The sequence below is a fragment of the Chaetura pelagica genome, unplaced genomic scaffold, assembly GCF_000747805.2.
Source record: "Chaetura pelagica isolate M959 unplaced genomic scaffold, ChaPel_1.0 scaffold36, whole genome shotgun sequence".
In the NCBI taxonomy this organism is placed as follows: Eukaryota; Metazoa; Chordata; class Aves; order Apodiformes; family Apodidae; genus Chaetura; species Chaetura pelagica.
In genome coordinates, this window is record NW_009953726.1 from 1,180,838 (window position 1) to 1,204,450 (window position 23,613).

General features: G+C 45.8%; 2 protein-coding genes across 2 annotated transcripts in view; both read right to left on the reverse strand.

Annotated features, from left to right (window-relative positions):
* Window positions 1-14,737, reverse strand: part of PPP1R36 (protein phosphatase 1, regulatory subunit 36) — a 20,940-nt gene extending 6,203 nt beyond the window's left edge. The window contains 8 exon segments of the mRNA XM_010000693.1: window positions 1,288-1,485; window positions 2,315-2,394; window positions 5,226-5,385; window positions 6,801-6,883; window positions 6,885-6,911; window positions 7,599-7,679; window positions 8,883-8,947; window positions 14,672-14,737. Coding sequence (XP_009998995.1) covers window positions 1,288-1,485; window positions 2,315-2,394; window positions 5,226-5,385; window positions 6,801-6,883; window positions 6,885-6,911; window positions 7,599-7,679; window positions 8,883-8,947; window positions 14,672-14,737 — 760 coding nt within the window.
* A 6,412-nt stretch (window positions 14,738-21,149) lies between these two features.
* On the reverse strand, window positions 21,150-23,602 carry HSPA2 (heat shock 70kDa protein 2). The gene has a single exon (XM_010000664.1). The coding sequence runs from the start codon at window positions 23,460-23,462 to the stop codon at window positions 21,558-21,560; it is 1,905 nt and encodes a 634-aa protein (XP_009998966.1). The 5' UTR covers window positions 23,463-23,602; the 3' UTR covers window positions 21,150-21,557.
* Window positions 23,603-23,613: the final 11 nt, after the last annotated feature.

The following is a 23,613-nucleotide window of genomic DNA, read 5'->3' on the forward strand; positions in this document are numbered from 1 at the left end:
AGCAGGAATCTGGGAGCAGGGATTTGGCAAAGCAGGCTGCTTCCAGGAGTGCCTGCTGAAATGCCAATGCTCCAGATGCAGAGGGAACACATTCTATTTTTAATTCTCAGGCTGCAGCACCTTGTGGAATGGGGCACACTGAAATGAAAGCCCTGTGGGACAGGAGTTTCAGCTCCCCTTTGACTCAGTCATTTCTCAGGTTACCTTCTCCGCTTGATCAGAAGGAATCCCAGGTTCCCCCACCCCATTCAGGAGCAAGGCTGCCCAGAGCCGTATTCCAGGAAGACAGGGGAATGTTTGTGACTCCTCTGGGGACTGTCAGCAGTTCCACACCATCTAGCTGGAAGAACTTGCATGAAATGGCTCTGAGAAGGACTGGGGTGCTGGGTGGGGACTGCCAGCTCCTCTCTACTGCCAGGAAAAGGAAACATTGTGCAGGAACACACGTGGCTGAGGAAGGAGTTCCCAACACTAGCATGGTGTGTGACCTCTGTCACTACACTCTCCTTCCACTAACCATTTTTTGTAGAGCTTAGTTGCCGGCCAGTGTTAAACCACAACATCTTCATCTCCTGTTAAAACTCCGCTTTCTTTATCTCCATCAGTTTCTCACCTTTGAAATACCTTCCCATCCTCTCCTGCCTTCTTGAGTTTCTTTTTAAATTCCCAATATGGGTTTCTCTCCCCTTTCAGTTCATCATTGGGACTGTAACATCTAAAGAGCAGGTGGTCTCCACCACTCTGAAGAAGCCATGCACCATATTCTCTGCTCAGAGATAGGAGCCCGACTCTTCCAGTGCCCAAAGCACAGCCTCTGACTGCCTCTACCCCCTTTACTTGCTGCCCTTAAGGAACATGGTCTCCTTCACTTGCCAGACTAGTTGTATGCTATCTCAGGCTTGGCGTAAGAGGAATTTTATGCAGGGAGCAGTGGGAACCATCAGGTACATAACAATTTGCTTTCAATATTCAGTAAGTGGAAGTGGCAGAGGCAAGATCCAGAGCTGGCATTGCTTTTTGCCCTGCTGAATTTCATGTAGAACCCATCAAAGTTTCCTGTTCCGTGTATCTAGCAAGGCTTCCACATACCAGGGCTAGAGCTTTCCAGTCTGGTATCCAGAACTCTGCTGCAACTTGTTGTGGCCAGATCAGTTGGCAACAGGTCTCCAGAAACACTCATGGAGTTAGTCAACAGGTAGTTCTGCAGGAGACACTCCTCTGTCTCATGGTCCTTTATCCCTCTGTGACTCCTTGGCTCACAAGACATTTATTATCTTGGGCATTTACTGGTGCCACTCAACAGGGGCCTGGGCTGCTGTGGTCCTTGACAAAGTGAGGGTGCCCACAAAGGAAAGCTTTCCTTGGCTTGCTTTCCACCAGGTACACGATGCTGTTGTGCCAGGTCTCCTTGGAGGATAAGTCTACAGTACATCTTGGCAAGGTGAATCCTGGACACCACTGCTTTTGCCAGGCACATCAACCAACCTGCCCAGCGTGTGGCCCCCTGTCAGGGGACCCCTCTGCAGCACCGCTGGGCTCAGATGCTTCCAGCACAGCTTGGCAATGCTGGTGGGGCCACAGGACCTGGAACTGAGCCCAGACAGTCTCTCTTGCCCCACACAGCTTTACAAGCTGCATGCCCACAGCACGTCAGGTCGCTGTCTTTGATCCTGCACAGCTTATGAACCCCATTTGCAGCCTGCATGGAAGCCCTGGAGGTTCATGCAGATGCCTGCAGGGCCTGTCTCTGCCGGCCTGGAGCCGCGGGCTTGGCTCCCTCACAGACAGCACTTACTTCTCTCACACGAAGCGCTGTCGGGGCTGCCTCCAAACAGGAACGGCTGACAGCACAAGCCTGTATTTTAAACCACTTCAGATCAAACACTAAGGAAATGCCAAGCCAAAGAGCTTTCTGTTTCCTCTCCTTCCCCTGTAATCCCCCTGCCTGTCTCCAGGTGCCTGGGAGAGCTGCTGGCCTGAAAGCCACCAGCCTCCTTTCGCACTCAGGAGAGCTGGGGGTTTTTATCTCTCCTATCCCTGACAGTCTCCAACAGCCTCCAGCTCTCAAGCTTCCTACACAACCCACCTTTAATGAATTAGGACAATTGCTCTGGGCTTCTTGAGGATAATTGCTAATAAAATTCAGCAGATTTTCCTCAAAAGACATGAAAGGGTTGGAAGCAGAAAGAGAGAAACTAAAGGGGAAGGAAAATGCAGGACAGAAATAATAGCCCTTCTTCTATTCATGTCTCATCCACTACTGCTGGGTTTTTGTTCTTAGAGTCACATATTTCAGAGGTGAATACTCCCAAACTGTCTCTGGTGGGGAAATGCTTCATGACCTCTGCTTTGGAAAACTGTTTGGTTGTTTTTGAAGTTAGTTGCAAGATCTTCCTGAAACCAGAAAAAGGCAGAAAAGCCTTAGGCTTGGATTTGCAAAGAATCAGCACAGCATCAGCAACAGACAAAGTCACAAGACAAAGATATCCATATTCATCCTGACGTTCTCTGATAAGAACCCCTTTCAATACTTTATTTTCCAAAGAAAGTTTAATGCACAGAAGCAATGGCTTCTAAAGCCAGGATGATCTTAGATGTTCTCTTGAGGCACTGCAGACACTGATACTCCAACATGGTCTAGGTTCAAAACAGCTGAGGAGCTATTCAGACCATCAGATCCAGCTTCCTGTGGACAAGAATAGTTTCAACAGGTGAGTTAGGCATCTCTCATAAGCAGCCCAAATGGCAGGAACCCCAAAACGCACCAACTTTGAGCAGGAATAACCAGCATTGTGTTCTGTGTCACTAGGTTATCACACAGGGTCTACAAGAAGAGCAGCTCAAAGACTGCAAAGCCATTGCATGGGTCTATCATATAAGAACACCAGGCTGATAAAGGACTAGAAAGGTCACCAAGCCCAGTCTCCAAATAATGTGTCTCTCAGATTAACTGGGAGCAAATAATAGGTGTCACTAATGAGACACATGAAATGGTACCAGCATGTCTTGCTTTCAGTCTGTCTCTACTTGTGGCACATAGCCAGTACTACATAGGAAAGAAAAAAGCCTCTGAAAATAAATTACATCTTGGAGGAAGGGGGAGGAAGTTTTCTTCCTAAGCAGGCCACTAGCAACAGCCCTGAGAATGGGATTTATGTGGCATAGATACAGGAAAAAATATGACTATGCAATCTTCTTTCACATTCTCTCAAACCCATCAGCATATCACAAACCCAAGGATTCTTATCACAAGTGTAATTTTATGTCATTATGATTCTATGATGCAGTTATTAAATCCCTTTCCCAAGATCACAGGGCTCCACCTTCAGAAAAAAAAGTAATTTTATTGCCTGGCCCCACTACTTCATCTTGGAAGACCATTCCAGAACTTAACTCCACAGGAAGAAACAGACAGTCCTTGCTACATTTGGTTTGCAATACAGTACATACCAAAGCCTGAATTAAACCAGGTGATTAACAAAGGAAATAAGAAATCTTGAGCAAGAAAAGAAGATACAATGTTGCAAAGCTCTTCATACTGTGATTAATATCTCCCTGCTCCTCGATGTCAGCTAGATATTAAAATAAATTAAGGATTAACTTCAACATTAAGTAGGACCTAAAAATGCCTTTTGTAATTTTATTTTCCTTTCCCATGTTTCTACTCCAGTAGATCAATACCCAGACTTCCTGCTTCTGCACAGTGTCTCTTTAAGCTTCTCTGATGTTACACAACATGCTGCTAATTCTGACAAGGAAGCCACTTATCTTCAGGGGAGGTAATGAATATAAATAAAACAGTATTGTAGAATATTCCTTTGGGCAATGGCAAGTCAGTGTATATTTCCTACCACAAGGCAGGAGTCACTTTGGGAGCACTGCATGACAGAACACAATGAAATGTCTCTCCTGGCAGGGTTTATCCAGGGCTCTAACCAGAGCCCCCTTGATCCAGTAAAGATAACTATATTGCAAGAGGTCCAAACTCTTCTTTGATTCAGTCTGTTTCTGTATTTGCCACATAAGTAGATGATATGAGCCATTTTGAGATTTCATAGCCCACTGAGTGGTCTCCTTGTCCTTTACCAGCCAGAAGAGAGGGGATCATTTTGTAAATTGCAGCCCAGAGCAGCTGAATTGAATCCACAACCATTGTGTATTAAACTACACTTATGGTTTTCTTTATCCTTGCAAAATGAAAGAAAAACTTGCCAATCTATGGATACAGAACAAATCAATTCCCTAAGACCATCAATCCTCCAACTGTCTTTTCTTTAATCCAGATAAATAATTGCTTCTTTGTGTCAAGGCTTTATGAAGGATGCATTCATCAGGTGTTTTAAGAAAATGGTCAGTCAATTCTCAGAGACTATTACAGACTCCAGAAAATCACTGAAGCTTCTTACCATCCCAGTTTGTAACTCTGTAATGTTTTCTCCCAAGGCATATAACCCTCTAACACAGCAGCTCCTAAACTATTCCGCTGGCATCCCAACTTCCACTCTGCAAGGCAGCAAGTGTGGTCACACACCCTTACTTGGGAACTGCTTTCCTAGCATATATTCCTCATGTTGTAACATGTTTCTAGCACCTAAGAGTCATCTTAACCTGCTTTGCAAAGTATTTAGAAATGAAGTCTTAAAGCAATGTCACCCACAGCATAAATTAACACCCAGCACTCAGTTGCAATTATTTGGTGCTCTGTATTGCAAGCAGAAATTACTGGATGCTAATGTTATTGCTGGGAAATAGCATTAAGAGATGGTAATTCCATCCAGGGCACTCACATAGATTCAATGTCAGTGGCAGTAGTAATGATTTATTCAAATTGCAGCATTACCTTGAGGAGCCAAATTATTTAGTGACCCCATTGCAGCAGGACTAGATCCAGGCACCATCTTGAAAGGGAGATGCTGATGCCATGCCACGTACACAGCAGTGTGAGCTACTCAGGGCAAGGCTGGGGCAAGGCAGGGTTCAAACCCTCTCCATAGTCAGAGGAGCCTGTGGCCTGGAGAGCACAGAGGACAAGGGGATAGGAGACATAAACAGTGCGACCAAGGGGATTTTCTCTTTGGTGTTCCATGTATAGACTGGGCCAGTGTAGCAAGGACTCCTTGCTCATATACAGAATCCCACTGATTCTGACACGAAAGACTTCTTTGTGATTCCAGATGTGCTGGAGCAAGCTCTGTGTACTTACACCCTTAAAGTCTTGTACTCACAAAACCAAGGATCTGCATTTCTTTTCCAGGGCAATTTTTTCCAGGTCAAAAGACAGATAGAAGAGCAGGGCCATGAGAAATTTATCTAGTTTCTCATTCCAAGAAAGGTCACTGTGATTATGTAAACACCACCAGAAGTGGTGCTGCTCGAGAGCCTGCACTACACCAAATATTAGCTGTATCATAGAATCATAGGTTAAGGTTGGAAGAGTCCTTAAAGATCATCAGAAACCAACCTCCCTGCCATGAGCAAAGCCCCATCCAACCTGGCCTTGAACACCTCCAGGGAGGGGCTTCCACAACCTCCCTGGACATCCTATTCCAGTGCCTTACTACACTCATGGTGAAGAATTTCTTCCTGATGTCTAACCTAAATCTACCCTCTTTCAGTTTAAAACCATTAACCCTTGTCCTATCACTGCCCTCTCTGATGAAAAGCCCCTCCCCAGCTTTCCTGTAGCCCCTTCAGGCACTGGAAGGTGCTATAAGGTCTTCCTGGAGCCTTCTCTTCTCAGACTGAACACCCCCAACTCTCTCAGCCTGTTTTGATAGCAGAGCTTCTCCAGCCCTTTGCTATGCTATGGGGTTGAGGCGTATTCATAGCAACCCCTCTCTGCCTCACCCTAAGACTTTCAAGGCTTTTAGAGAATTATTGATCATCCCCAATAAACATGTGGAGAGGATTGAATTGGTTATTACCAGACATACTGCCAGGAAGCATGTTTTCTGCACTGATCATGGCAGAAGAGTGGCATCCACATTCAAAGGAGAAGGGGGACAACTTGGACACCTCTCCCTTTCTGAGAGGCCAGTATGGCTAACGCTCAACAAGGTCTGCAGCTGCTTCCCTAAGTCAAGGGCAATGCAGCTACTGAATGGCCCTGGTGATCTCAGGGATATGCCTCTGAGATATAATGCTCCTCCTGCTGCCTCTTTGCTTTTAGCCTATGGAGCAGTAACACTGATAAGTGACAGCAGCAAATACTGAGCCCTGTGGCTCTGACAGGAACAGCAGCAGCCCAGGAAGGCAGCCCAGATTCCCAGTCAGGCCAGCAGTTAGTGCACACAGTGTCGTGCGTGCACTGGCTGACATGGAACGTAACTTAGAGTACAATGGACAACAACCTTCAGATATTTAGGCCCCGGTTCTTGCCTTCCTCTAGGTAACAGAGTGGAAGGCTTTCAAAGAGCTGATACAATTATGCCTTGGCAAATGTTGACAACGACATGCATTTGGTGTTGCTTCCCACCAAGCCTCACAGAGGAGAGAGTTTAAATCTCTGATACTTCACATGCTACTTCTCATACAGCCTGGTCCCTCCACTACCAGCTACATACACATCATACTTGAAACAAACTCTAAATGACACACCTCATAACCACTGCAAATGATAGTGTGAGATGTGACTCATTTGCTTCTTTCAAAAGGAAAGCAGCACCTGAAGACACACAGAGGAAAAAAACCACAACAGTATTTCCTAAAAAAAAAAAAAAAAAAAGCCAGTGTTAGTAGAAATAACCTTCTGACTTGTATGGGCAAAGCCTTGCTGATACGAATTACCAGCAATTACTCACATTTGACTTCATCCAACATCACATCTTTATGATGTACCCACTTTGACAGACTGTGCAATTTTCCCTCTGTGTCAGCCAGCCTGCATTGCACTGCAATCATCTTGGAAGATGCTAGTGGTTGACCATCTAAGGACACAGTGTTAATTCCAGTCAGAGAATATTAAGATTATCTACCTGGTACCTACCCTCTTCACTGCACTTAGTTTCAAAGAAACAGGCAGTGAAATGTGTTTGGCAGGTATCCTGAGCTAACTTTCAACCATTACAACCACAAAACAGGCTTGGGATGTTGAGAGAAATAGGACATTTCACCTCTAAGGTTGCGTCTGAAGTTGTTCTTTTAGTTGCTAATATAATAAAATGTGACTATATTATTTAGATCAAAGAGGTTTTAAGTAATGGATGAAAGTCAGCTATCCCATGTTGTGAATTTATAAAATTAATAACAATAATAATACTTTAATCTTTGAAGCGCCTTACACAGATGAATTAATTACCTCACAATACACTTTAGGGTAGATGAGAATTATTACCTCATTCTGAGCAATCTGGAAACAGCAGCAAAGATGCTGAATGACTTTACCAAAGTCATAACAGGCTAGCTCCTGAGCTAGCATTCAGCACCAGGCATGCCTGGTTCTGTTTTTATGTTCAGACCACTCATCCACCCTGCTGAAATGACAGCTGCCTTCCTGCTTCACGTGTGCTGTTCAGACATGATCCTCAGACAATGGATGAAAATATTCCCACCCAAATGATCTTGTTTATTTTTGAGCTAGGCTAGCTGAATTGAAGTACTTCTTTAATGTCCGGACACGCATTTCCTGCAAGAGAATATTTTCAACTTCCTTAAGGTTTTTCTCAGCTGCTGCTTTGGAGCTGAAATGTGGAGTCTGAGTGTGAATGAGTATGAATTTAAGTTACCAGCAGCAGTACAAAGAGGCCAACACCCCATGATATAAAGGCATATCTAATTTGGCCTCTAACACACTAAGAAAACATCTGGGTTGTGGTGAGGCCCAGAGACATTGCTTTCAAAAACACAGCAGCAAAGAGTAAAGGGGCTTCCCTGGGTCTTCCTGCATTGTCTTCTGCCACCATTTGCACTGCTCCATGTAAACCCCTCAAGCAATCGGTGTCTCAGGTGGCTACAGGAAGGTTTAAATGTCAAGTGCTCAGTTCCAGAGCTTTTCTTGAGAATTGCTGAGGGCAGAGACAAGCAGAGGTCACTGAGGAGCTCACTCCTCTCCCTGGAGCAGCGTTCCCAAACCCATCAGAGTAGTAGGCTGGAGCTGCTGAGACACAGACCATGAAAAGTACCTGCAGTTGTTGTGTGGCCAGAGGAGAGATGAGCAGCCTGGCTCCACTGTGACAAAGGCTTGGAAAATGTCTGGCAGGGCAGGAAGCAGCAGAAGGCAGAATATGATGGACCCACTGCTGCCACACTCCTCCATGCCCCCTGCCCTGCACTGGAGGAGAGAGCAGGGGGATTGAGTTTGGGTGTTGGGCTTTTTTGCCCCAATAGTTTAAAGTCTTAATCCACAACTGCTGCAGAAATTCAAAGCACAGCTACGTGCACTTTGTCCCACACAGAGCTGTGGTTTCCCTAAAGGTTTGCAGTCCTCCAGTGCTCAGCATTGCACAGGGGTCATGTGTAACATCAGCAACAGGGGACATCAGTCTGTGGACACCCACACAGATACCTGGGGTGGCTTTTGGACCTAGAGTCCCACACTGCTGCTCCAGTGCACGGGGCACATTTCTGACACACAGCAGGACCTGCCACACAGACCCTCTCTGTATTGGGTCCATCTTGAGAGCAGTGTGGAGTATATGCATACTTCTGATTTTTTGCATTAATATGATGGGATAAATGCCTCAGAGCAACAGTTAAGGAGCTTCAGGCTAAATAAAACATAAAAAATAAAATAATTTAAAAAATAAAAGTAAATTTAAAAAAAAAAGAAATTTTCCTGTAGTTGATGTTTAGGCAAAATAATATTAGACTCTAACTTTACCTTAGTTGCAGCTGCTGCATCTAGGCCTAAAAATCTGCATAACTTGAAATTAACATTCTTTTACCTTGCAAATTCAAGTGTGTTAGTATCATCTTTCCAGTACCACGTGCCTGGAGTTACTTTTCTCATCTGCAAGAAATCAGCATACAGAGTACGAGTCATACATCTATGCTCAAGCTCTCAGCCCAACAAAGGATTTATAAAGCAAGCACTGTACATATGGGCCACTTGCTGGCTTTTTTCTGTCTGTGTTTCACCCAAATGTTGTTTGTGTATGAGTTATTTGAACATAAATTCTCTGAGATTAAAGGTTGCCAGCATAAGAAATATATATATCTGTCTTTTTTTATGTCTTTCTGTTTATTAATAAGTGATTGAAAGTTTGCTAAGGAACATCAGTTCTTGGATTGCCAGTGAATCAATAAAGACTGAAAAATCAAATGGAGCCATGCATTAAAGAACACATTTCTTTTATTTGTTGTTTTTTTTGAAATAATATTTATGTAATTGTAGAGACTAAGTATCAGGAGAAAGGAAGCCTTTGTTTAAAACTGGAATGTGCTTTGCATTTTCTTGATACTCTGAGAACTTTCAGTAAACATAACAGACCCTTCAGAGGACACTGGACAAAACTAGTAGTAGCAGCATTCTACAGCATCTATTTATTTTTTTTTAAAGTCCATATAAAAAAAAAAAAATATCCCCTGGAAATAAGTAAGATCTATTAGTCCTTTCTTAATTAACAAGAGATTTGCAAGCCCTTAAATATTATTTGCAGGTCACCTTTAAGGCAAAATTACTCTTATTGCTGAAATTCTTCTGCCTACAAATTTAAACCAAGTGAAACTTTCAGGCTTTCTGTGACTTTTTTCCAGGTACCATTTAGCCAGCCAGCCAGCCACAAGGCTCTCACAAGTTCTTGCTCAATCTGGTTTGGCAGGAGAGTGCTGGATATGGGACACCAGAATAATTTCATGTCAGCAGCCAGCAGCCCAGGCCACGATTAGACCACAGAGATGAATATTAGGAAACCATGTCTCTAATCCTTTGACAAAAAGTGGTTATTTCAACTTGTCTGTCCTAGTCTTCAGTTCCAGCTTTCTAATACTGGTTTACAACTCTTAGAAGAAAAAGGTCATGCAAATGCTATGCCTTTATGTTACACACAAGGGATTATGAACCATGAAAGAAAAATAGAAAAGGTGGCATTCCAGCAGAGCAAGGCTTGCCAGCGCATCACAATAAGGAGAAAATACCACTCCTGTGCCTTCAAAATACATCTCAGCTGCTTCTTACTAATATGAATGGCTGAATGACTGTCCCAGGCCACTCTGCTCCCTGGCTGGGTCAGTGGGACAGATCCCTGCCCATCCCACCTCACAGAGCCACAGCATCTGCTGCAGGGGCAGATGTGGACAGCAGCAACCAGATGGAGCTGGGAAAGGTGGGGAGACTCACAGAGAGCATGGTGCTGGCCTGGGACATGCCAGGAACACAGGGCAGGCAGTGGTTAGGGCAGTGCCCTGGTGACAAGCCTGCTGTCCCTTTGGAGGACAAACCCCCCTCCAGCCTGTGCTGTGGGCTGGGACTCATGGTCTGCATGCTCTGCTTCTTCCCACCTCTGCTAAGCAGCTTCCCTGGGCAACATTTTAGTCCAAATAGAAAAATAAAATGCTTTCCATGCAGAAATATCTCTGTAGCCACTTGTTTGGGATTACTGTGCTCTTTGGCAGTGGGGACCTGCAGAGGTTTTCCCAGTGACTGGCCCAGGACCGGCAGCAGGGAAGGCAGCTGCACCCAGTCCCTGCACTGTGGGCATGGGTGTCTGTACAGGACTCTGCATCTTGAACACAGTGTATCTTTGGACTTTACAAAATTGAAAAGGTTTCTCCAGTGCTGGGGCCCCCACCATAAGAAGGATAGGGAGCTCTTGGAGCCAGCCCAGGGGGCTACATGAAGATGATCAGGGCTGGAGCAGCTCTGCTGTGAAGACAGGCTGAGGGAGTTGGGGTTGTTCAGCCTGCAGAAGGCAAGGCTCTGTGCAGACCTTACAGTGGCCTTCCAGCACCTGAAGGGGCTGCAGAAAAGCTGGGGAGGGACAGTTTACAAGGACATGTAATCATAGGACAAGGGGAAACTGTTTCAAACTGGAAGAGAGGAGATTTAGGTTAGGCATTAGGAAGAAACTCTTTTCTGTGAGGGTGGTGAGACACTGGCACAGGCTGCCCAGAGAAGCTGTGGCTGCCCTATCTCTGGGAGTGTTCAAGGCCAGGTTGGATGGGGCTTGGAGCAACCTGGTCTGGTGGGAGGTGTCCCTACTCATGGCAGGGGGGTTGGAACTAGGTGGTCCCTTCCAACTCAAACCATTCTATGATTCTAGAAGTGTATCAACCAGGTGACAAGTCTCCTGTGATATGACCTAGGTTCCTACGTGAGCAATCAGCTCAGGACTTGCAATTTGCCCCTAGAAATAATTCCCATACATTAAGGCAGGTTGCTTAAAGGCATGATTTTTAGGGAGGGGTTTTGATCTTTGGGATATTGTGAAGCATTGTTTTTGCAAGCAGAAAATCTCTCATCCTCATCATTCACGGTTGAACAATGTCATTTATAACTGGTCCTACTGAGATCACACCCAAGATTGGTACAAGTTTTATTGACAATACCACTTTTTGCCAACATAATTCAAGTCCCCACGAAGGGTGAGGTTTCATGTTACAGCTAAAGCAGCTTAATATCCAGTTGTTGATGGAAAATACATTCTTGTTCCCATCATTTTTTCCCCATAATTTCTCTTTGTGTTGATTCTTCTTCTTCTCTGTCCCCACAGCAAGGTGGCTCCCTAAGCTGTCAAAAATAGTAATCTAGCAAAAATAAATGAGGACATTTCTGTTGAGTTGGCATTTTACAGCTCGTGGTGGAGTCAGAGAAGGGCCAGAAGATATGCAGATAAAGATAAGGGGACGAGGAGGACCACACCTCTCGATAGAGCAGGTCAGCTGTAAGGTGAAACCCAGCCACAATCTAGGAAAATTTTGCTCATACAGCTGCACTAGGCCAGCATGTACTTTGGAGAGGAAAATACCTGAGCTAAGAGTTCTAGACATGTCAGTTCAGTAAGACAGAATGATCATTTCCTATGCTTTCGGCTCTTAAGGATGGCAGTGTTCATTTTTGCAATACTTTCTAACTAGGAAAAATATTTACTCCTGAAAGCAGCACTGAGATGTTCACAATCACATGGAAGAACACAGGGACAATACAATGTGGGCAAAGAAAATTTCCCTAAAATAACCAGTCCCTAATTCCCCCCCTCCCACCCCATTTCCATAGACTTCCAAACACTGCATCTTGTCTCCTGTAAATACTCTGCAAAGGATTGTCCATGCAAGCACAATCAGCCCATGGATAGCTAAGCAAGAAGATCAAATCAGCCTGAAAATTAAGCTCTGGCTCTGTTCTCCACAGCCACCTTCTTTTTACTTTTTGACAATCATATTGTATATGTTGTGTTTCCAGTTGCTATTGCAGGCTGCCAAGTACATTTCCATGACTTGGCAGCCAAGTTACATATTTCAGAGGCTGAGAGAAGCAGGTTTGGGAATGACCTCAAATCTCACCCATGGCAGCCAGGCAGCACTATGGAAATAGGCTCCCCATCAGGGGACAGTGGGAGATATGGAACTAATGGCTCATTGACTCATTTTTATAGAGTGGGGCTGTGATCAGCCTCAGGAGACCATCAGCCCATCTTGGCTCCAGTGACAGACATCCCAAAAGAACTGGGAAAAGTAAAGGACATGTTGCATCTAGTTAGGGCCACCTGTGTTAGTCTTTGTGGTGCAGGAGGCAGCGGAGACAAACCTTTGGCTCTCTTTGCTTTGGGAGCAAATTGGCACAAAAACCCCAGATGAAAGATGGGGAGAAACTAAGAGGGAGAACTACCTATAGGTAGAACAACTGTGAATGCAAAGACTGGGACTGACATGGATAGCTAAGCAAGAAGATCAAATCAGCCTGAAAATTAAGCTCTGGCTCTGTTCTCCACAGCCACCTTCTTTTTACTTTTTGACAATCATATTGTATATGTTGTGTTTCCAGTTGCTATTGCAGGCTGCCAAGTACATTTCCATGACTTGGCAGCCAAGTTACATATTTCAGAGGCTGAGAGAAGCAGGTTTGGGAATGACCTCAAATCTCACCCATGGCAGCCAGGCAGCACTATGGAAATAGGCTCCCCATCAGGGGACAGTGGGAGATATGGAACTAATGGCTCATTGACTCATTTTTATAGAGTGGGGCTGTGATCAGCCTCAGGAGACCATCAGCCCATCTTGGCTCCAGTGACAGACATCCCAAAAGAACTGGGAAAAGTAAAGGACATGTTGCATCTAGTTAGGGCCACCTGTGTTAGTCTTTGTGGTGCAGGAGGCAGCGGAGACAAACCTTTGGCTCTCTTTGCTTTGGGAGCAAATTGGCACAAAAACCCCAGATGAAAGATGGGGAGAAACTAAGAGGGAGAACTACCTATAGGTAGAACAACTGTGAATGCAAAGACTGGGACTGAGAGCTAAAGACAGAGCTGGCTAGACAGGCAGGAAAGGCCTGGGAATCACTGCAGCAGACTTGGGTAAAATTAAGAAAATGTGGAAGGGATTTGTAGAGAGTGGGTCTGAATGGGTTCTGGGCAAGCACAGGGGCCAGGACAGACAACTGCCAGGGGGAACCCTGAGACTGCCTGGGGTATCAGGGCAGAGGACTTGGGGTACCCAGATGCAGCACTGCACCATCCTTCACCACATGCTGGCTGGAGATCAGTCCAGCCCAGCCCCTCACCCCTGCTGATGGCCCAAATGGGCATCAGTCTGGGAAAAAAAATGAACAGCCTGGCATTGTCTAGCAAAGGTTTGTTGGATCCCTGCTTTAGCTGTTTCAAGAGTTGGAAGCTACAAAATGAGTGAGCCAGAAGATTACAAGAAGTGAAATTAAGGTGTAATGCAGTTGAAGGTTACATGGGAAACTGATTTCCATATGGGCTTCAGTCACAGAATGCCAGGCAAATCACTCCAACCCACATTTAACCCTAATGACCACTATTTGCATGCTCTTCTCTCTCTGAGCAAACGGCCTGGCTTCATGGAAATGTGAAATGCAGGACTTGGTATCCATGGCTGTGACCAAAGCCAACAGGAACTGTACTTTGAACAGTCCAAGAAGTGCATAAATACCAAGTTGTCCAAAAAAGCATTCCTTGGCATTTCCAGTAGAAGATCCCATAATAGACAGATGGCATTTGACTTTTGGCATTTTTCTCTGTGGGAATTACACACTTTTCAGGGATGAAAACTAAACACTTAATGTTTTGCAGCACTCATGACGTGGTGGTTATGAGATCAACAGGCCACATCCTAAGGGATAATACTACTCCAGATCTAGGGCTGGACAGCACACAGTAAATAAAGTGCATATTGGACTGTGAAACATGACTTTCTTAGAGTATAAGCTGCCCATTGTGTGCACTGACTAAGGCAGGTGCCCTACAAAAGAAAAAAAAATATTAAAATTTGTTCCTATGTAATTAAAACCTGAGTTACGATGCATAAGCACAAAGAAAGAAGGAATTTAGCCTTGCTCTGATTGTCATAATTCTGAACAGTTGACCTTGCAGCCTTAATAGGCTTCTTCTAATGTTGCTTCTTGTGGTGTGTGTGTGCCCATGTGCATCCCAGTAGCTGGGAACACTCAACAGTATGTATATGTTTCCATTCTTTAGGTATATCTAGTGTTTAATTCGGATATCACGCCCACAAAATAAACACACGCATAAACTCAACAAAAATATCACTGACTCACCATCCAGTCATTCAGCCCTTTTCTGCCTCTAGTTTCTTCTTGCTGTGTCAAGTCCCTGTCTTCCATACCCACCACAGGAACTTCCTCCTCTCTTCCCAGGGGCAGTTAAACATCAGGCCTGGTTTCTCTGGGAATATCAGGCTCCGTGTGTGCACACTACTGTTTGCATCAGACACACCAGCATAGCATTCAATTTCACAGTAGCTAGTACTTAGTCCATGACTGTGTCATTTACCTGCCAAGTGCTTCTGCTCATAAAAACAGGATCATGCTATATGAATGGAATAAATAATGTCCTTAGGCACAATACTATGAGCACTAGTATGGGGTTTCACTTCAGATTTGTGCAAAATTGAAGTTCCTGCTTCTTTGTTTTCAATTATTTTCCCTGTTGGCACATGTTAACACTGTTGGATGTCAGTCCCAAACCTTAAATCATCCAAAGCAGTTGGATAGCTTCACTGTAACTTCTGGAGAGATCCCATGGCTACCTGCCACATTCAGTGGGATCTACATCCACAGAGGCAAACTGGCCAAAGGTGTTTGATAGGCAAAGGCAGCATTAGCTACTGAGCCCAGGGTGAAGGTGCAAGGGAAATCAGGAGGCAGTGACTGCCTAGCACTGCTTGCAGGAAGGCAGCTTGCTTTTGACAAGCCAGAAAAACCAGCTGCACATTCTCTTCCTGAAATCCTCCTGCAATTATTCCCTCTGTCTGGTTTTATCAGATGAGATTATTGAACATTAGCAGTTGTCAGCTATTTTCATGCAGCTAGGCATTTGCCTTGTGCTGCTAACAATCAACCTTTTGTTATTAACATGGCTGTAACAGAAAGGAGGGAGTATTTAAATGCACCTCATACTCAATAGGTATTTTCAAAAAACCAATTTTGACTCTGTATCTGAGATGCTCAGAAATCTATGCAGCTTGACAAAAAATGTCATAGCCTAGTTTCTAGTTCTTCTGTAGGATATAATAACCATCTCCCTGCTATAGAATTAGGGGAAACTTAATATAGATGTACTGTAGACAAGAACTCTGCTAAAATCGGTGAGCTTTTAAGTTAATTATTGCAGAGAACTTTATTTTAGGTTTTAATTCAATAAACTAAGTCTAAAGAATGCCTGGGATAGGACTAAGGCCTCGCTAGCATCCATGGTCCTTAACCAAGCTGTGTTAGTACATTTGCAAACATGTTGTGAGTGAGATCTGCAGCAGGAAAATAAGGAGTCTACCAAATGAGAAATAAATGTAGTTTTGAAATAAATGTTTGCATTTACAGATGCAGCCTGACCAAAAGAAATGCTGCTTTCAGCTATGACATGTGGTTGCTAGACTGCTAGTTCAACCATGCAATAGCTCATAGAAGGATGGATAGTTAGAAAACATTTCATTATGTTTTGTCAGTGAACAGCAAGGCAGCCAAGACCTTGAAACCCACAGGGTTTTCTGTAGAGTTTTGTTGAAATACAGAGCATCAGCACTTCTAGAAGTGCTTTTGTCTCCTTAGTTCTATTAAAAATAGATTTTTAAAGAGCAATCCTTTGCAGCAGTGATATTTTTAAGTGCTCCAACAAATAGGGCACAGATGCTGCAAACTGCCAGCTACACATGAGCATGAATGAACTCACACTTCTTGGTCCAGGATGCAACAGTCATCTGTCAACTTGTGTACAGGCCAACATACAAATGCCAGTTCCTGACAGTGGGAGAAATTCTCTTTGGCAGTGGAGAAGGAACAAAAATTTTCAATACTGCTCTTTATTTTCCTTAAGACTACATAAATGTTTGCTCTTAGAGGGAAATTTATCCCCTCTCTAAAATTTCTGGCTGGTGCTGTTATTGGGATGACAAGAGGAACCAGCTTGTCTATGTCTCTACTGATGCAGGAGAGAGTAGAGGCAAATGGGTCATGCAAGGGTGGATCAGGGGTTTTTAATGCTGCTGTTTCATATGTGGAAGTGAAATATGTTGTTGCATCTGGAAATGCTGGCCTGCCCAACTATATAATCATCACGCTTTTGCAAGCAAAATCTACTCTCAAGGCAGGTCTATGCTATAGGCTTCTGCCTGCATAAATATGAGAGTGGAGGAAAGATGTGATACCTGACCCACATAGGTGTGTGTGCTAAAGAAGCTTTAGTGGCATAACTTGTTTTGCTCTGGGGTAGGGAGGGGTGATAACTTTCCTGTGATGAACAGCTACAGACATAATTTTGCTGCTGTAAGAGCATCCACATGCTTTGCTGGTTTAATATCACAGGATTCCCATGTGCCAAGGCACAGTGTCCCTGAGGTGGGCAGGGATTAGACCACCATGTGCTTTCTAAAGGGACACTGTGGGAAACTCATGCCAGGCACAGGGCAAAGGAAGAGAAATGTGGAACACTTTTTAAACAAGCAAAGCTTGAAATGCTATTACGTAGCAAGGCACTGACAAGACTCAAAAGAAGAACTAAAAAATTAAGTATGTATGCTGCGTGTAAATGCATGGAGTTTAACCTAAGTGCTAAGACTGGAAATGTGAATTCCCTGAACATTTTTCCCTTTTTTTTTTCCTGTTCCTTGTATGTATCTGTGGGACTGGCTCACTATGGGGAAGACAAAATTTATGGTGCAGTCCTGAGATGCCCCACCTCCTTCAGAGTCATCTGCCCTTGGCTGTGCCCCACATTTCCCCAAACCTTCAAGGAGAACCTTTCAAATAAATGACAGGCAGCTCAGCTCCCAAGAGAAAGGCTGCCCAACCTGCAGGGCTCTACACAGTGTCTCCTGAGAGATAAAAGGAAGGCTGCCAGGATATATTCATTCCTGTTTTTAAGATGGTATCACAAGGGGATGAGCAGGGCTGCAGCCTGTCTGCTAGGTCCTCTGTGCTGACTTCAAACAGACGTTCCAGAAGCGGCAGGGCACGGGGCTGACTCGCCTGGCTGGCTGGGTGGACACAGCCTGTCCAAGCCTGTCTCAGCTTTCCAGCTCCTGAGTGGGCTGCCCTCAGACAGCTCTCTTGTCCTCAGCTCCCTCTGAGGGCTCTCACATGGCACGTTATTTTAGTAATGCTTTTGACTTTGTCTTTTTCAGGCTGTTCTCCCCTGCAAAGTGAGGAATCGCAGGGCGACCTGCACTGCCACAGGAGTGGTTGCTTTGCATAGCTACACACCTGGCTGCACCCCGAGTGAGGTGCTAAGGTGCTTAAGGGTTTTAATTTGGGTGATTAAATTCTCCAGCATTAATGCTATGGGTGTTCCTCTATATAAAATAATACTATCCATATAAACTCGATCAGCAACTACAAGGAGCCATCGAAAGTCGACACCATATTTACACAAATGCTACAGAGTTCTCACCACTTTATATCCTTCCTACAGGCTTGGTCTTTTGCTCAGCCCTGTGTAAGAATAAGCAAAGTTCAGAAACCCAGGTCCACGATTCTGACCAAAGGAGTTGGCTCTCCCCGTGAGTCAGGACAGTACAAAGGAGGAGAGACGCCGAGTGTGGAAGCAATGAAACTGCAGATTTTAGGCAAGATTATTTCCTTAGCTCTGCCAAATTCATTTGAAATGTGCAGCTGCTCCCCAGAAATACACGTACACACCGAATACACCCATTTGCAAATGAGGAGCAGCATTTTCCCCTCTGATATTTATTTTTTTTAAGCAAGTGACGCGAAAAATGCGGACACACTGGAGTCAGTATCCAGTTTCCACTAACAGCATCAGAGTTCACTCTACAGTAAGTACAATATACTGAAAATCAATGTGAATGAATGCAAAGAATCTAGCTTGGAGTCTTTCAGGCTTTCCACCTCTTGCATTCTGGGGGGTTGGTCTCATATTTGCAAGGCTACTTTTTGCCTCAAGACTTCAAAACTTTTTCCAGTCCAATAAGCCAGCAGAAGTTTCTCATCCTTTACACATCCTTTCTCACCTCCCACAGTTTAGGTGTGCCCATACTAAAAAATACCCCTTTTCTTAGGAAAAAAAATAAATACAATTACTCCAGTAATCCTGTTCATCTTCAGTCCCTGAGGTATTTTAACCATCTCCCTGGGTAGCTCACATCTGTGATCTCTGTTACTCCCTGCCTGCCCCACTGCTGAAATGGGCACAGAGCAGCCGCAGCCGAGGTGAGAGAGAGGACAGATGACAGTGCAGGTGTGTGACAAACTATCTGTCCTGTGTGTTTAGCTACATTAGCTCTGCAATATACTTAAATAGACGTTTGGGAAAAACAACAAAAAAATGTGTCTAATGACTGGGAAGCGACGCTGAGGAATGCACACCAGCAGCTGAAAAGTAAAGGAAACTATGCGGCAAGGGCAATTACCAGTCAGTTAATTGGAAAAAAAAAAAAAGTTAACCTGCATTTACAATGTTCAGGGGTACCAACTAATCCTTATGGTCACCCCATAGTACAGGCATTTTGGTTAGGAAGTGTGTTTCTGACAAAGTATTACACTTTACAGCAACAGCTTTTCACTTACAGATCATCTACTGCTCTTATAAACATATATACCTATTAGCTTCCAGGAAAAAAAAAATAAATATCAGGAAGTCACAGTATCTTGTCATTCTCAGGGGTCCTATACATGCTACAGCCTGGAAATCAAGAGGCTGACTGCCAGGAAAACAGTGTCCATAAACACCAAAAGCACCCAGCCTGATTGCAGGTCTGCAGGTGCCACTGAGGCACTCAGCAGGTGCTGAAGCTGCTGCAGTTGACTTCTCAGATCTCCCTATGATGGCACTGCCATTTACACACGAACTGCTCAATAAACTTGAAGTGGTTTCAAATAATTTGCAAGAAAAGCTGATCAAACAAGCTTTTTCCAAGCTGCACATTCCCCCCATGGCAACCATAACCCCTTTGCAATTAGCTTCCAGGAAAAAAAAATAAATATCAGGAAGTCACAGTATCTTGTCATTCTCAGGGGTCCTATACATGCTACAGCCTGGAAATCAAGAGGCTGACTGCCAGGAAAACAGTGTCCATAAACACCAAAAGCACCCAGCCTGATTGCAGGTCTGCAGGTGCCACTGAGGCACTCAGCAGGTGCTGAAGCTGCTGCAGTTGACTTCTCAGATCTCCCTATGATGGCACTGCCATTTACACACGAACTGCTCAATAAACTTGAAGTGGTTTCAAATAATTTGCAAGAAAAGCTGATCAAACAAGCTTTTTCCAAGCTGCACATTCCCCCCATGGCAACCATAACCCCTTTGCAGCCAGTGAGGAGAAACCACAGACAGTGCCCTGGCAAACCAGCCTAGAGAAGTAAGCAGACTTTCCTACCTCCACCAACTACCAAACACTACACAAGTTTCTTTTTGCCTGCCTTCTCGTTGTAAAATATTTTAAAAACATGTTTTCATATACACCACCTGCAAGCTTAAGGAATCTGGGATCTTAAAAGCTGTTTGCAGCACGGAGAGGCAGCAGGGCAGCGCCTGCCTGTCCTCCCAGCACATCAACACTCCCACTTACTAACGAGCAACCAAACAAAAACACGGCGGATGATTCCCTTCAGCTGCCCACTGCTCTGCAGTTTTTTCCCTTAAAGGACAAGCCAGTCCAAAATGTGCATGTCATCAGGCTCCTCCATCAGAGCTAATTAATTTGCAGCTCCCCGGACTCTAAACACTGCGTAGTTTTGTCTCCTGCAACAAACTAAAAACTCGGAGAGGATTTCTAGTAAAGCCAGACAAGCTTAAATGTTACAAATTTTGCCTGTCCTACCAAGTTCACCCTCCTGGCTCCTCACTCAGCACTCCCACCTCTCAGGGCCCCCTTGGCAGCTGTGCTTTTGATCATCTTACGAGGGGAAAAAAAACACCACGTTCTGTAAAACATGGAAAGCTCAGCTTGCATTCAAGCAACCCAAGAATAACTCAGCACTTTGTATAGCCAGCCACTAACCAGTCTCTATTTTTTGGAGCCCAGCTGCCTACCAAGCAGGACTATTTCTGTTGTACTTAACTCCCCACTTTTATTTCAGAGACACAAACACAACATGCTGCTCCGTGCCTGCAGCGCCGGGGCAGAGCTGGGTGCCGCAGCCCAAGCCACTGCTTGCAAAGAGCAGGTCCTGCCTGAAAAACAACACCCCCAACTCGGGGAACACTTCCCCCACCGTGAGGCTTGGGGTCTGCCACATCACTGCACCCCCTCCTCAGGGCCCTGTGGGGGAAGCTGGTGGCCACCCAGACCAGGCTGCACTCGGACCAGCGGCCACCCCAAGCCCTGATACAGTATCAAGATACCCCCCAACCATTTTTCTGCTCAAACAACCTTTCCAGGGGGCACCAGCCACCCCTCTGGAGCCCCAGCCACCCCTCTGGAGGCCCCCCCCAGCTCAGCAGGCTTCAGCACCCACCCCACAGCAGAGCACGGTCCAAGGGGCACATAGTACCAGGAAGGTCTTCCTCACCCCCACAGACACCCCCCACTACAGCCCCTTCAGAGAGAGGAGGAGAAGTTTATGCTTTAAATATATTTTATTTATTACCAAAATTTCCAGAAGCCTAATTTGGCATATTTCTTTTATAATCTCTGTAAAATTTTCATGCATAACTTGAAACTTGTCAACTGCAACAGTCGAGTGGTTACTTTAGAAGAGACACTTGAACAGAGACAAACATCCAGAGTACAAACAGCTGTATCTGAATAACAAAATTTGTCTATTACTAACCTTATAAAGCAGGACGTGCCTTCCCTTTTATCAAAACCAAGCTGACAGATCTGCCTTTATACACACCCAACAGAACAAACTCTGTTATCGGTAAGGACGTTCTCCTTAAACGTTAGAAAAAAAAACAAAACCAAACAAAAACAAAAAAAAGCAAAGAATGGAGTGACTGTCCATAAACCAGTCTGTATTTCAGTCCTCTTTAATCAACCTCTTCGATGGTGGGGCCACCAGAGCCACCCGCCCCAGCCCCTCCAGCTCCCTGGTACAATTTTGTGACAATCGGGTTGCAGAGTTTCTCCAGCTCTTTCTGCTTGTGCTCATACTCTTCCTTCTCAGCCATCTGGTTACGATCGAGCCAAGAGACGACCTCCCGGCACTTGTCGAGTACTCTCTGCTTGTCCTGGTCACTGATCTTTCCCTTCAGTTTATCGTCCTCCACCGTCTGCTTCATGTTGTAAGTGTAGGACTCGAGGGAGTTCTTGGCTGCCACCCGGTCTCTGTTAGCTTCATCCTCTGCTTTGTATTTCTCTGCTTCTTGCACCATGCGGTCAATGTCATCCTTGCTAAGGCGACCCTTGTCATTGGTGATGGTGATCTTGTTCTCCTTACCCGTGCTCTTGTCCACAGCACTGACATTCAGGATACCATTGGCATCGATGTCAAAAGTTACCTCGATCTGGGGGACTCCACGGGGTGCTGGGGGGATGCCCGTTAGGTCAAACTTGCCCAGTAAGTTGTTGTCCTTTGTCATAGCTCTCTCACCTTCGTACACCTGGACCAGGACACTGCTCTGGTTGTCTGAGTAGGTGGTGAAGGTCTGGGTTTGTTTGGTGGGAATGGTGGTGTTGCGCTTGATGAGAGCAGTCATCACTCCACCAGCTGTTTCGATGCCCAGGGACAGAGGGGTGACATCCAGCAGCAACAGATCCTGCACATTCTCAGACTTGTCTCCCATGAGGATAGCTGCTTGCACAGCAGCACCATAAGCAACAGCTTCATCGGGGTTGATGCTTTTGTTGAGCTCTTTACCATTGAAGAAGTCCTGTAGCAGCTTTTGGATCTTGGGGATACGGGTAGAGCCCCCCACCAGCACAATCTCCTGGATCTGGCCCTTATCTAGCTTGGCATCACGCAGGGCCTTCTCCACTGGCTCCAGAGTGCCACGGAAGAGATCGGCATTGAGCTCCTCAAAGCGGGCACGAGTAATGGAGGTGTAGAAGTCAATGCCCTCGTAGAGGGAGTCGATCTCAATGCTCGCCTGCGTGGAGGAGCTGAGGGTGCGCTTGGCCCTCTCGCAAGCCGTGCGTAGGCGCCGCACCGCCCGCTTGTTGCCCGCGATGTCGCGCTTGTGCTTGCGCTTGAACTCTTCCACAAAGTGGTTCACCATGCGGTTGTCAAAGTCCTCCCCACCCAGATGGGTGTCCCCAGCTGTGGACTTCACCTCAAAGATGCCGTCCTCGATGGTAAGGATGGACACATCGAAAGTGCCCCCTCCCAAGTCAAAGATGAGCACGTTCTTCTCTCCAGCCCGGGTGCCTTTCTTGTCCAAGCCATAGGCGATGGCAGCTGCCGTGGGCTCGTTAATGATGCGCATCACGTTCAGGCCGGTGATGGTGCCAGCATCTTTGGTGGCCTGGCGCTGGGAGTCGTTAAAGTAAGCAGGCACCGTGATGACAGCGTTCTGCACCTTGCGCCCCAGATAGGCCTCAGCAATCTCCTTCATCTTGGTCAGCACCATGGAGCTGATCTCCTCCGGGAAGAAGGTCTTCATCTCGCCCTTGTACTCCACCTGCACCTTGGGCTTGCCGCCCTCGTTCACCACGCGGAAGGGCCAGTGCTTCATGTCGGACTGCACCGTGGGGTCGTCAAACTTGCGGCCGATGAGGCGCTTGGCGTCGAAGATGGTGTTGGTCGGGTTCATAGCCACCTGGTTCTTGGCAGCATCCCCGATCAGGCGCTCCGTGTCGGTGAAGGCCACGTAGCTCGGTGTGGTGCGGTTGCCCTGGTCGTTGGCGATGATCTCCACCTTGCCATGCTGGAAGACACCCACGCAGGAGTACGTGGTGCCCAAGTCGATGCCGATCGCCGGCCCTTTGCCAGACATGGTGACAGGTTTCTCTCAGCAGGCTCCCGCTCGTCTCTCCCACCTCCCGCTCTCGCTCCCGTCCGCGGTGCGATCTGCCCTCCCGGCGCCGCCGCGCCCTCTTTATAGCCGGCCCCGCCGCCTTCTGGAACCTGCCAGAACGCAGCCGGCA

Bases quoted from the DNA above. Each gene is read 5' to 3' on its own strand.
- HSPA2 (XM_010000664.1), bottom strand. From the start codon at position 23,462: ATGTCTGGCAAAGGGCCGGCGATCGGCATCGACTTGGGCACCACGTAC.